Source organism: Eubalaena glacialis, chromosome 18 (assembly GCF_028564815.1).
Source record: "Eubalaena glacialis isolate mEubGla1 chromosome 18, mEubGla1.1.hap2.+ XY, whole genome shotgun sequence".
Taxonomy (NCBI): Eukaryota; Metazoa; Chordata; class Mammalia; order Artiodactyla; family Balaenidae; genus Eubalaena; species Eubalaena glacialis.
In genome coordinates, this window is record NC_083733.1 from 2,892,219 (window position 1) to 2,906,362 (window position 14,144).

General features: G+C 58.9%; 1 protein-coding gene across 1 annotated transcript; it reads right to left on the reverse strand.

The window, feature by feature from the left end:
* Positions 1–7,471: 7,471 nt before the first annotated feature.
* On the reverse strand, positions 7,472–10,173 carry FOXF1 (forkhead box F1). The gene is made up of 2 exons (XM_061173288.1): positions 9,192–10,173; positions 7,472–7,733 (listed from the first exon to the last, which is right to left on the reverse strand). Exons 1-2 carry the CDS (start codon positions 10,156–10,158, stop codon positions 7,573–7,575), a joined length of 1,128 nt encoding a protein of 375 aa, XP_061029271.1. The 5' UTR covers positions 10,159–10,173; the 3' UTR covers positions 7,472–7,572.
* Positions 10,174–14,144: the final 3,971 nt, after the last annotated feature.

Consider the following 14,144-nt stretch of genomic DNA (forward strand, 5'->3'; position numbering starts at 1 on the left):
CCTCCCCCACCACGCCCTCCCCTGTGAGTCCCACTTGCTTTGCCGGTCCTTGTCATCCTAGGTTTTCACTGGAGACTGCCTGGGCGATCTTTCAGACAAGCAGAGGCTTCTAAATAGCGGAACCCACACTCCTGTTCCCCCAGTGGGGCAGGACTTCTTGTGAATGGAATTCTTTATTTCCGACGTCCATAAATCACAAAAGTTATAATGGGAGCTGACATGTGACCATGTAATGTGGACATTTTGCACTTTGGATGTTTTGGAAGCAATAAACTCAGACCCTGAAGTGCTGAGTTGTGAGCAAACTAAACATCCCTGCCTGCCTCGGAGGGTGGATTAACTCACTTAACCCTTAGAAGAATGCCATGAAGCAGGTGGTGTTACGTTCCCATTTTCTAGGGGAGAAAGATGTGGCTCCCAGAGGTTATCTGACTTGTTCAGGTCACAGAGCAGAGCTGGCCTTCAGTCCCAGGGCCTCTCCCCACCATCAAGGGAGAAGCCTGTCTGTCATCATCTCTTGACTACCAACAGGCCTCCGAGGTAGCGGGGAGCCACAGTGGCCCATGGGGACACCAGAGACAATTGATTTAGTGGTGGAGGCACATGGTGTTGAAGCCACACCCACCAGGGTTGGCAGTGAATCCAGCTCCGATGGGTCCTTGCTGTGCAACCTCAGGCGGAGTGCTTGCCCTCTCGGTTTCTTCACCTGTAAGCCCTTCATAGATTTTCTAATCAATCCTTTGAGAGGAGTTCTCCTACCATCACCCCCATTTTAAAGATGGGGAAGCTGAGGCATAGTGGGGAGGCACCAGCCCGAGCTCACAGTTGGGGAGCAGTGGAGTTGGGACTCAGACTCGGGCCCTCTGACTCCCAGGGTCTCAATCCTGGGTTCGTTGTCTGCTTCTCCAGGGTCGGCAGGTCTCCGTGTGTGCAGGGAGACGTCTCCTGGAGCCGACACGCTGTCTCGAGGGGTGGGTTTGAAGCCATGTTTGCGTTCTTCGTTTCACCTTTCTACAGTTTATTTATTTTATTTTAAATAAGCCCTATCATTTGTGTAATTAGGAAAAGACTAAATTCATTTAGTTTGGCTCTCTCCCGTAAAACGCCAGCTGCCCCTTAGCAAAGGTCAGAGGGCCTAAAACATCAAAATCAGTTTTCCTCAGTGGGTCCCTGCTGTGGTCCCAACAAAAACGGCGAGGTGGACGGCAGGTGGCGCTGCCCCCTCAGAAACAGCCAGGGGCAGAATCCCTGGGACTGTTCAGATGCTAGGCTGCCTCCTCTCCCAGGGAGGGTCCCCTGCCCCGAGCTCTCTGCCCAGGGAAGGCTTCTGACCATTTGGACAGAGATGGCCCAGCCCTCCCTGCTTCACCCCAAGCTGTGACCACGCAAAGGTGTTAAGAGCAGGACCCAGAAACACGGTGTGCTGAACTATGGGGCTTGCTTTGGTGGAAATTTCCAAATACAGAAACGTCTCCTTTTCCAGGGGACATCTGAGGGCCGGGCATGCCCTGTGGTCGTGAACCCTGACACAGCAGGGCTCACGGAGCCCGTGCCTCCTCCCTGGTGTGATGCCGTGGTTTTAACGACATAAGCCTGGGGAGGCTTATCACCACCGTTACTCCTCAGACCACTATCCAGCTGCAGCGTTTCTCCCTGGGCTGCCACCCCACTGACACAGTGAACTGCAGGAAATCAGCTGCAGGGCACGGCCTACACCCGGCCCCAGCGCCTCTGTCCACTCTGGACAGGCTCGCCCTTCTCGGCGTCCTCAGACAGCCCGCGCTGTAAGAGTTGGCGGGGACCTTGGTGACAATGACCACACGGGGGTCTTGAACAGCACCAGCTTTCTGCCTCCGCTGGGGGCTTGGGTTGCCTTGGCCTTGGTGACGTTGCCTCTTCAGGGTGTTGACACGACCGACCCCAAGTATCCTGATGCTGGAAACAGTGCACTGGTCTGTTGACCTGTGTCAGCAGGGGTGTGTCAGCCGCTGAATCTTGTCTGATCCAGTGGCAGAGGGTAGTGGGTACTCAGTGTCCCTGAATGAGTGAATCTGTGCCAGCTTCTTCCTCTGTCCTGTGTTTCGTGCCGGTGGCATTTTACACTTGCAGAGTCAGTTGTCCCTCCTCCCCTGCCCATCCCCAAAGCACAGAGATCAGTACAGTTGTTAAGGGCCCATGATTTGTCTCCGTCCCACAATAAGTCAGTGCGCCATCGTGAGTGGACGTGGCTTGCCAGCGGGAGATGCTGAATAAGGGCCTCCCTCCTTAAAACAGACCAGAACTCTGAGCTCTTGGTACCCAGAAGATTCCAGAGGCAGAGCAGGAGGACGCAGCCACATATAATGCCCCAGCTGGCCTCTCTTGCCTTGAGCTTCAACTTTTGTTTGAGTTTTTCTCCGTTGGACTAAGGGGCCCAAGGAAGTGAAGGGATCTCTCATGGAGGTCCATGGCGGGAAGCTACGAAAACCAGGTCCATTGTCCCAGAGAGGAGGTGAAAGTCAGGGGTCTGAGCTGGGGCTGCTAGGAGAGCCTCCCCACCCCGTCCAAATGGAGGCAGGGGGTTCAGAGGGACCCCAGTCCCTTGTGCTGCCCCTGCCCATTGCCATCTCCCCAGCAGAGGCAGGAGGCTGGCAGAGGCTGGATCACGGACCACACTTCAACTTCCCTCTTTTTTCACTAGGCCTCATGGCTGGAGGAAAACGGGTGTCCAGGAGCCATGGGGCACAGTGGTTAGGGACATGGGCTTTGTGGTCAGAAAGTCCTGGGTCTGAGTCCAAATTCCACCTCTTACCAGCAGCGTCTTGATAAAGTCCCCTAACCCCTCTGAGCTCATTTCTGCACCTGGAATCGGGAGCAGTAAGTTGTAGGACCTGTCTAAGAGGGCTGCTGAGAAGGTGAACAGAGGTGGTGTGTAAAGAGGACGGCCACGTGGCCAGCACAAGGCGCCTCCTGCAGAAACTCAAGCCCTGTGTCTGCTCGCCTGGGTGCCAAGTGCCCTCCATCAGCTGCTGCTTAGAGTCACAAGCTGGCTGGGCCACTGGGCGGGAGGGGGCAGCAGAGGCCACAGTGAGACTCCTTCACCGGGGTTTTCTCAGGAGCCCCGAGAGAATGCTGGAGGAGAGACTCTAAACTTAGCACCCATCAGGACCACCTGGAAATCTGTGAGCCTGTGGATCCCCGGGTCCCACCTCCAGAGAGTCTAATCCAGTGGCTCTCAGCACCTGCCCCTGCCTCTGCCCCCGCCCGCATCTGCAGTTTGAGCAGACACCCCTAGTGTTTCTGATGAGGGCAGTTCCTGGGCCGCGCTCTTGAGAACCGCCCTCAGAAGTGAAGCCCTTGAGCACAGGGTTAGGAGATCCTGGGGAGGGTCCACATCGGAACCCCTGACCCAACCCCACTTTGGAATTCCATCTCTGGAGCCAACTGGGACGTCTTCCTTCTCCCTGGGAACGGAGGGAAAGTCCAGGTGCGTCATGCTGGAAGATGGGGCGTCCAGTGGTTCCCAAGCTGGATGCCCGAGTCCCTGAGCAGGAGGCCTTGTAAATATGGGTTCTTGCAACTTGTTTGACACTCACCCCACTCTCTAGGGGAGGAGGATAAGAAATGCCTGCCTCTCATAGCCATTCCTGGCTGGGCATCCTGGAGCTAGGCTGTCCTCTTGCTCCTGACAGGTGTCACCTCACTGACCACTGAGGTGAGGAGAACCGAGGCTCCGAGGTAACATGTCTCGCCCAGGTCAAGTGGCGCTGGAGCTGGGACTCTAGCTCCATCTTTGCACTGCTTCCAGGAGAGCTGCAGGCGGGGAGCCAGGCCTTCAGTACATCCCCCCCGACTCCCCGTCCCTAGCCCTCCAGCCCCAAAGGGCAAAGAAAACGGCAGGACCAGGCAGGCACTTTCCCTTTGGAAGCACGCACCCTGAGTGCCAGGCCAGGCCTGTAGCTCCCGTCTGCCAGGGGCTGGGGAGCCAGGACACTGCGCCAAGGCGCCGCTGCTGCTGCCGCTTGGGGCTGCGATGGCCAGCAGCCGAGGTTCAGCTGTGTCCGAGCCGTCGGCCCCCCGCAGAGAACTGCCATGGGAGGTGTAATCCACGAACAGAAGCCCTATCGTGAACATCCTGCCGCTTCCCCACCTCCTGGCCTATTGTTTTGGGGAGTATTCATACCCTTGGGGTATTTTGACTGCGTTGTTCCAGGACAAAGCCCCTAAAGATGTGTGCAGAACTTTTGAGTTAATTCTCTCGAAAATGTCCCTAAGCTAGAATGATACCCCTTTATGCACCCAGGGCGTGTGATTTTGCACCGGACTCAGAAGCGCCTTTGCATTTTAAGCTGGTAGCGTGCACAAGCTGTGCACGCTTTTGTGTTGGCACGGTGGTGGGAGCTTCATCCCCGTGGTCCCTGTGTGAGCCAGGCCGAAGTGGGCCTTGGGGAAGACTCGAGAGAACGTGGTCTTGCGCAGGGGCAGTGGGCGGCTTCGTGAAATCGTGGAGGCAATTATGCCTGTAGAATCTGGCCCTTTCGGGTGTGCCTGGAGCCAAACTCTCTCCTCGGGGAAGGCTGGACTTTGCTCTCATCCCCAGGCTCTGGGTCAGGCCCGAGGCAGGCCAGGCCCATCCCTGATCCCTGGGCTCCCCGGGGCTGGTTTTCCTGCACAGGCCCCTCTGGGTGCCTCCCACCAGGCCTGGCCGGGACGTGAGCGCGCCGGGAGATCCTGCTGAAATGAAGGCGCTCCGGGGGAGATGAACAGGAGACCTGGGTTCGCCGCCGCCCCCCACCCCCCACTCTGGTCCAGCGGCGCCAAAGCCACGTGCTACCAGGGCGCACCAAGGGGCCAAGGGAGTGGGTGCGGGGACTGGAGACGCTGCCCGAGAAGTCAGGGAGCGCGCCGACTGGGCTGGCATTGGGTTTCTCCTAATCAGCCCCACTTCCCCGGAGCCTCCATCCTAATTGGGGCGCAGGCTCCGATGGAGGAAGCAGGGGGCCCCACTCCTGCCTGCCTGCCTCCCTGCCAAGGTTGTCTGGAGCCCCAGCGCGACGTTCCTGCACTGGAGGCCTGGGGGCTTTTCTCTGGCCCAGTTCTGGGCACCGATGGGAGGCAGGGGGTGCAGAGAGGTGGCCTCTGCCCCGGAAGACAGTGCCTCCTCCGCCCTCCGTGAAGCTGCTCCCCGCCCGCTGCCCAGGAGACCCGGGCCCGCCGCTTCGGCCGCTCAAGACCCCGAGGGACGGAGTCGCCGGCTTTTTCCTGTGCCCTTTATCTCGGTTTTATAGACAGCTGTTAGTTTGGGGCATTAATTGCCTGGGCGAGTTTATTGATAATTTTGATGTAACAGAGCACCGGAGAAATTGCCCTCACGTCCAGAATGTCAAATTTGAGAAGAACCAGGTTCAGAAGCTCACGACCCCACGATGCGGAGAAACTGCGGTGGGTCTTGAACGGCTGCACCGACAATGTGACTTTATTGTGTTTGTTTTCCTAGGTAGCTGGGAATTGGAATAGAAAGAGGGTCAGTAGGGGAGACAGACTTTTTAAAATGGATTTTTCCCCTAATGATTTAGGGGGAAATGTGAGCAGATTGGAAACATGCCTATCACCTTGCTCTCCCACCAACAGCCTTTTTCCTGCTCAAATTTTACTCGCTTCTCCATTGGGGAAAACCAAGTGCAGGGCACAAAAAAAAAAAAAAAAAAAAAAAAAAAAATCCTACCAAAAAAAAAAAAAAACCTTAAAAGATGTTCCATGATTTATAACAGCTGGAATATGGGAACAGTAAAGTCTGAAACTCAAAGTACAATTCTCATTGGTCTTGGAGTGGCCAAAACAAAAGTGTAAAATATTTTACATGTATACATATATATATACACACACACACACATATATATGTTTTTTCCCTGGGGGAGGGACAACTATAGTTTTTCTTTAAACGTTTGCTTATTTCTTTAAAACAAGAAATGACATTTAGAGGGGCAGAGGGCTCTTCTTAAAAAACAGAAGCCAAGAAGAAGAGTTACTCTTGTCCAGATTTCACTTCAGCGTGAAATGAAGAGTGAAAAGAGAAGGATTAGCCAAGAAATAAAAAAGAAGAAAAAAGTATTAAGAATCATCCATACTTTAAATTAAAAAAAAAAAAAAAAGGCTAGCTATCCCAGGCTCTTTTCTGTCTGTATTTGGAAGATATTCTGCAATCCCAATGAAATACTCATGCGATTTTATTTCTAGTTGATACAATAGTAAAGGCCATGTACAAATGTTATACATTTTTATTTTTGTTCTTTTTTAGGAAAAAATACACAAAAGGCAAAAACATCCTCAAATTGTCATTTTTATACAGTGCAGAAGGAAATTTAAAATACGTGTCCCAGACGCTGCACCCCAGCAGCCAAAATACTAAAAAAAAAGGGGGGGGGTCCTTCATTTTATATATATATATATATTTATTTATTTATATAAAACATATGGAAATTTGTCTTTACACAGATCGGACTTAGTTTCAAATTTACAATGGATACCTAAAAAAAAAAATCTACGCGGCAAATATTGCCAACAAAGTTACACCATTAATACTGATAAACGGAGGAGCCTATGCGGTGTTTCGATTATTAGGGAAAGAAAGTAGAATAAATAACAGGATGAGCCTTGCTATCATTTTTTAAAAGTGCCTTAACCTTTCTGCGTCACCGCAATCCTGAATCCGAGCGCTCAGCAGGCCTTCCCGGTCCCCGCGGCGCCGTGTTTTCCTCACTCTCCCACCAGAAGGTTTACAGTAGAGATCAGGAGACAGCCAGGTCTCGGGAGAAAAACACCCACCAAAAAAGTCAAAATAAAGTTAGAAACCAAACCAAAAACACTGAAGAGAAGGAAGGAGAGGAAGGTGGAGGGGGACGGCAGCAGAGGCCCGAGAGCCGCCGCTTCTGGGCTCCTTCTGGTTTCTTTCCTAAGACGAGCAGTGGCTTCAGAAATGCAAGTTATTCGCACAAGGATCCACCTGTGGTTGATTGGAGGACTTCTGAGGTGGGGAGGGAGAAGGCGATTTCTTGCCCCCCCCTTCCCTGCAAAAGATGGCTCTGAAAGGAGACGCGCATTCCAAGACATTCTTTCAAAAAAAAATTAAAAATAAAAAGATAAATACTCAACCAAAAAATAAAAGTATTTGATAAAGACGGTCTCACATGTTTGCCTTTCTCCTTCCCCGACTTTTGCCATTGGAGGGGAAGAGGGGGAGAGACCTCAGCAGAATGCTTGTTTAGATGTTGAGGGTTTTTCCCCAACACAGCACCTTCTCAGCCGGTTTCAATAGGATCAAAAATAGATATTTATTTTTCAACAGCTGCAGTCAGATCAGGCCCCACCACCACCATTTTAAAGAAACTGTTGAGGGAGTGGCGGGGAGGTGCCGACAGCGGGGCTCCGTCTTTGCCTTGGGGATTCCTTTCCCGAATAATCCGGTCGGGGAGGGGTCAAACCCTTTTCGTCTGCCAACGGTTATACCTCGAAAATAAAGCAGTTTCTGGCGATGGGTTCCGAAGTCCCAGTACCCGGCCAGCCCCTGCCCGGAGGGCCCCGGGGGCTGTGGCCTCACATCACGCACGGCTTGATGTCTTGGTAGGTGACCTGCTGGTGGTAGTAAGAGCCACCGCCGGCTGAGTGCATGGACGAGGATGCCATTGTGTTGAAAGAGAAGACGAACTCCTTTCGGTCACACATGCTGGGCGACTGCGAGTGATACCGCGGGATGCCTGCAGGGCAAGGCGACAGGAAAGGGGACGTTAAAGGGTTAGCCTCTGGAGGCCAGAGTTCCAGGTGGAGAAGCACCTTTACCCGAGGGGCGCACGGGGCAGGCCTGCCCGGATCGGGCGCAGGGCTGGAGGCCTCCCCTCTACAGCGCCTCCCCATGTCCGAGTTCCCGGTCTCCGTAGGGCCGGCGCCCAAAGGGAAGATCCCCAGACACTGGCAAGGATCCCTGCTCCCCTGAGTGCCCGCTGCCTGGGCCTCTCCCACCTTGGACACCGAGCCTGGGCCGGGGGCTTCCAGAGGCTGACGGGGAAGTGGTGAGGGGGGCCGAGATGCGCCAGCAGAGAAGGTCCAGCGGCCTCCACTTTCAGGGCAGCCTGGGGCCTATGCCTGGCGCTGGGCAGCCACCTTCCAACCCCAAAGGCTGCGGTGGCCCCAGAGCAGCCAGCCAGGCCGGCAGGGCCAACACAGGGGCCAAGGGTGGCTTCTCCAGAGGAAGGGCCCTTTGGAGAACCGAGCCTCTGGGACAGCTGGAGCCCGCCTGGAGTTTGAAGCCGCCCAAGCTGGGCAACCCCCGTGCAGAGGGCCCCTCCAGCCTCCAGGCCCGGCTCCTCCCTCCCACAGGCTGCTGACAGCTGACTCCTGACAGGCCCCTGCTTGGATCACTCCAAGCTCTTCTCAGAACCAGGCCCAGAAGGCTGCTAGTGGGTGTCGAGATGGAAGGTTCAGAGGGGAAGATTGCTGTGCACCGTCTTTCTCGGAGGATTGGGGGTGGGGCGGTACCTGGAGACCTGAAAACCTGGCTCCTGAGAAACAGTCTGTGCGGGGGGCCTGCAACTCTGACCCTCGATCGGGTCCCCTCTCTGCCTCTGTCACCATAAAATGCCCCGACTCAATGTTCGCGTGCCCCAGGCCTGATTCCTGAAAGGCCGGCCTCTGAGCCTCTGAGCAAGCGTGGAGCCCGGCCGCTTTGGGCCTAACTCTTCCGTCCTGCCCGGCTCAGAGCAGAGGCGGCTCTCCCGCAGCTTTTCTGGGGCGACTGGGAGAGTGAGCCAGCTGTCCGGGGCTGGGCCTGGCTCCATCCTGGGAACTTGCTGAGGTGTGAGGGGGCTAAGGGACCTGAGGGGACTTAGAATATTGGAGTCTAATAAGTCTTTGGTGAGGATGGGGCCTACCTGGCCAGGCTGGGGCAGCCAGCAGCTGGGAGTTGAAACAGAAAAGAAGACGACATCTTAGTCTATACTGGTGGGGGCTCCAGGCTGCACTCGCCCCTCAAATGGGGGGAGGTGGGGCTGAGAGGCACCCTGGGGAGCTGATGCCTCCCCACAGCATGGGGCTTGGCACCCCCGGCAGTGGCCGCAGGCTGTGGCCCGGGGCGGTCAGCAGCTTCTGGGGGCTGGGTCTGCAGTGCACTCACAGATGCCCTCCCCTCAGGACTGGGGCAGCTCAGCCTCCCCACTCACCTTGCAGCTCAGCTGGGGCGTTGTGACTGTTCTGGTGCAGATACGGCTGGTCCAGGGAATGCGTGGAGAGGCTGCCGGACAGGGGGTTGGCCGCGGGGTTGCAGGGGGACAGGGGCTGCTGCTTGATGTAGGAGGCGCTGCTGTTGAGCGCCGCGGAGGCAGAGGGCGGCCAGGCGGCTGCGGAGCCTGAGTAGACGGCGTGGGGCTCCATGACCCCACCGGCGGCCGCGGGCAGCAGTGGGGAAGCAGGCACCGAGCTGTCGTGGTGCGGGTACTCGCCGGCCGCTGCGGCGCCGCAGCTGCCCATGTACGAGTGGCCGCCGTTGGCGGGCAGGTGGGGCACCGAGTGGCTGGGCAAAGCCATGCCGTCCACGTTGCCCGGCAAGTGGCCGTTCATCATGCCCAGACCTCCCTCCAGCGCCAGGCTGTTGGGCGGGCACGAGAGGCCGCCGGCGGAGCCCTGGAAGCTGTAGGTGTCCGGGAGGTGGTTGAAGCCGAGCCCGTTCATCATGCTGTACATGGGCTTGAGCGCCTGGCATTTCCTTCGGAAGCCGCGCGGCCGCCGCCGAAAAGAGCCCTCCTCGAACATGAACTCGCTGGCCGGGTCGATGGTCCAGTAGTGGCCCTTGCCCGGCCGCCCGAGGCCCTTGGGCAGCTTGATGAAGCACTCATTGAGCGAGAGGTTGTGGCGCACGGAGTTCTTCCAGCCCTGGTAGGAGCCACGGAAGAAGGGGAAGCGGCTCTGCAGGAACTGGTAGATCTCGCTGAGCGTCAGGCGCTTGGTGGGCGAGCTCTGGATGGCCATGACGATGAGCGCGATGTACGAGTAGGGCGGCTTCTCGGGGCGCCGGATGCCGGCGTTGGTCTTCTTGGCCTTGGACGGGCCGGACGACGCGGGGTCCATGGCCGCGCCGCCTCCCCCGCCGCCGCCGTGCGGTGGCTGCTGCTTCTCGGGCGCCGAAGACATCGGGTGGCTGCTGCCGCCGCCGCCGCTGCCGCTGCTGCTCTGCGCCGCCGACGAGCCGGGAGGAGGAGGAGGAGGAGGAAGAGGAGGGGGAGGGGGAGGAGGGGGAGGGGGAGGGGGCTGCGCGCGCGGGGCTGGCTGCACCTCTGCCGTCATCGGCGGCCACTTCTCCCGAGCGAGCCTCGGCGCGCCCTCCCCCGCCCGCCCGCTCGCTCGCTCGCTCGCTCGCTCGCCCGCCCGCCCGCTCGCTCGTCCTCCCCGAGGAGCTGCTGGATCCGCGGGCGGTTGGCGCAGAGCCCCCTCTCTCTCCAGCTGCCTCCTCCCCCCACCTACTCTCCTCCCTCTTTCCCTCTCGCCCTCCCACAAGGGAAGGAGCCGAGCGGAGGCTGAGAGCAAGCTCTCTGCAGCCTGGGCGGAGGCCGCTAGGAAGCCCCCCACCGGTTTTTTGGGGGAGGCACCACCTCTCGGGCCGGTGGCCGTGCGCCCCCGCGGGGAGCAGCGCTCGGTCCCCACCACCCGCGGCGCTCGGCTCCACGACTCCAGCCGAGGCCGCCCTCTCTGCCTTGTCTCTCGGCGGCGTCTCGCGGGCCGGCGTAAGACCCTCCAGGAGTTCCCTCCCCTCCCTGCCCCCCTCCGGCCCCCGCGGTGGTGGGCGCTTAAAGGGCCCCCACCCTCGCCTCCCAGCGGCCGCCTGCAGAACCCGCCCCGCCTCCACCAACCTGGCGAGCAAGTGTTAAAGCGCCCTCGGCCCGCGGTTCAGCCCAGCTGCGCGCAGGCCCCCCGCCTTCCCTGCCCGGGCCGCGCGGAGGAAAACGCACCCCGGGTCCCGGGCCTTCCCCGACGCGTACTGCTCGGTGGCAAATCGCAACTGCAGTGGCGGCCGTGGCCGCCGGATCGTGACCATCGCGGACACAGCCGGTTCGGCTACGGGTCCCCGCGGCCGGCGGGCGTGTGTTCCCGCGAGGGACCGCCTACCCACTCTCCCCGCCCCGGGAAGGACTGCGCCGCGCCCGGGACTTTTCGGACTCGCCCAGCCCCGCGCGAGCGGGCGGGCAGCCGATGGAGCCGAGCGCGGGCGGAAAACGAAACCGCAGGGCGGGTCGCTGCCGCTTTGTCTCCGGCGCCGCGGGCCGTTCGGGGAGCGAATGAGAACCTCTGGCCTTGCGGGGACCAACACCTCACGGGCTTCCCGAACAAGCGGCCACGCTCATTCACTTGTGCACTCGTGCACACACATGCATACACTGATGCACATGCAAACCCGGTAAATTTCGCAGACTCAGACGTGCAAACTCACACCCACGCGTTCGTTCCCACTCACGCGCACACGGCGCTCAGGCATGTGCGTGCCCACTCTTGCGCTCACTCACGCGCACACAAAAGGCCCACAGGAGCTTCAATTCGCACCTACTCCCACTCATGTGCACACTAGCCACGCTGATCTGAGCTCACACATAGCTCAGTTGACCACCCCCCCCCCAGCATGCACACTGAAAACCCGCCTATTTGGCCCCGCAGTCCCTGTGTCCCCGCTTCCCAAGAGCAGGTCCCGATTTCTCGCAGATGGTAAAGGCCCTGGCAGGAAGTTTATACGGCTCAACGTAAACACGTTCTGGGGGATTCTTTAATAATAATAATAGAGAATTCCGCGTGCGCGGGGGGAGTTGGCCTAATGCCCCTGTGGGCTCGGCCTGCCGCCGCCGCGGGGGCCTCTGACATTGCGCGCCAGGCCAGGTTCCGGAAAGCAGTCTGCGCGGGCGGGGAGCATGGGCCCGGGCGGCCCTGGCGCGCCGGGCTGCCCGCAGCGGGGGGCTCGCACGCAGCCTTACCCCGCCAACCTCCCGGCGCTGGGGTGCGGGCTAGGACGGGGTAGGGGGGACGGTGGCGCCGAGCGCAGGATGGCGCAGGAGCCGGGCGCAACGCCGCACGCGGGGACCCAGGTGAGTGCTGTTCGCTCGCAGACTTCGGAGGAGGGAGGCGAGGGGTGTTTTCGCGGGTCGTCGCGAGGAGCCAGGACGCCGTGCCCCGGAGCGAGCTGGGGCGAGAGGCGTGTGCCGGGCTCGGAGTGCGGCCCCGCGGCGCTTTTCAAAGCCCACCGGCCTCTCGGGTTTCTCGGGCCTCCTTGTCAACCCGCTGACGCCCCTGCTCGCTCCGACGCCTTCGGCTTCGGCGGTAGACGCCTCGTCGCCTTCGGGGCGCCTGGCACGTCCATGCGAGGAGCTGGGGGTCTCGGCGGCGTAGCCTGCCCTGGCGGAGCGCGCTCGCGGGAGACTAGAAAGCCAGCTTCTCTGCGCTGCGCTTTCGCTCGGCTCTCCCGGCCTCGGCTCCGCACGCAGGCAGGGGTCGGCTGGGGAAGGGTGAGTGTGGGATGTGACCGCGTCGTGTGTGGTTGTCTTCGCGCAGGTAGACGCGCGCTGGCAGACCCACTCCCACTTCACAGAGCCCAGCCAGCATCCACCGACCGCAGGCATCCTGAGCACCGCGCACGGCCTCGGCTTCCATACGTCAGAGAACACCCCTCACACAGCTCAGGCTCCCCAACCCTTGCACGAGCGCTCAGGCCTGCCCACCGCCGAGGACACACTTTCGGTTACGTGCACACACTCCTGCACTGCGCGTTCGCCCACGCACAGCCCGCCGCACATGCACACGCAATCGCACGCACGGCCGCTCCACTCGCGCGCGCACACGTCCACGCACACGCATTCTCACATTTCTCTCTCCATCACTTTTTTTTTTTTTTTTTTCCGCCAAACGGCAGCTGCAGGGTAGGAGGCCCCGCGGTGCTCGGAGGGAAGTTCCCGAGAAGGGGTCGCTACTACCAGCTGCCGGGAGCACATCTGGCCTTTAGAAGAGAGGCTACTGGGGGAGGTTGACCCACTCCCAAGCCAGCGAGGGGTGCAACGCAAAGCCCCGAGGCTCCCAGAAAGTGATAGTAACCCCTCCCTTTCTCTCGCTCCTCCCCCACTGACAGGACGCTCCAAAATGAGGGGGCTCTATAGAGCATGAAGTTGGGGGCCCTTTTTCCAGTAGCCCCTTTCCCTCTTAGGCCCTCTCTAGTTGGGAGAGGGCTACAGATTCCATCTTCAGCTAACCCACAGATCAGTTTCCCTCACTCCTGAACATCACCGTTTCTCAGCGGCTCCGTTTGCGGGCTCCTGTGTGTTTTGGGGTGGGAAAGCTTCGGCCTTCCTGGGAGGAAGTGTGGAGTCAGGGCCCCACCTGGCCTCCACTTACCCCTGACGTCTAACAGTAGAATAGACTTTGCTGGGGAAGGCCAGCACTTGCTGTGCCCAGGGAGGGGCTGAACAGCCTCGGAGCCTCAGGAACGCGGCAGATGGAGGCTCTCCCCCAACCCCGCATCTCCACTGGGGCAGGAGGTAAAGTGGAGGGGGAATGAGTTCCAGCTGTGTGATTTGGAGGTCTCCCCCACCCCCGCAATTCTGGAAAGAGCCACAGCCATGGCAAGGAGGGCTTTACCAGGTGCCCAGAGACTAAGCTTTCAGCTCTTAAGATGCCCTGAGAGGTCGCTCCTGATCTTGCCTTTGGCGGATGGAGAAACTGAGGCCCTGGCCTGGGTCAGCCCGTGCTGCCAAGCGAGCACCTCTCCGTGGTTTGCTCCACCTCCAAGGGCTGACTGTCATCGAATTTTACCCTCCCAGATGCCTCATTACAGGCCACGAGTGGAGAGAGAGGGGTGTTTAGAAATGCTTCTGTTGCCCCCCACCCCTGGCTTTCCAGGTTCAAGGGCACTGAGACCCACTGGAGAACTGGCGGTGATAAAATAATAACCACGGCCACAAACACATGATGATAATAGGATTTATCGATTGCTGGCCATGCACCCGGTATTGAGCTTCGCCTTATAAACACCTCTCAGATGTTCTTGACGTTTCTCTGGGCTGTGAATCCCTTTGATAAACTGTTTAAAACTACAACCCTACACCCACCCCTTCCAGAGGACAGATACCTGCGACATTTGTAGAATG

What these genes read in the sequence shown, in the direction of transcription:
- FOXF1 (XM_061173288.1), bottom strand. Translation starts at nt 10,158, where the DNA reads ATGTCTTCGGCGCCCGAGAAGCAGCAGCCACCGCACGGCGGCGGCGGG. An exon ending in CGCCCCAGCTGAGCTGCAAG is followed by an intron (nt 7,734 to 9,191) that starts GTGAGTGGGGAG and finishes CTTGCCCTGCAG; the next exon opens with GCATCCCGCGGTATCACTCG.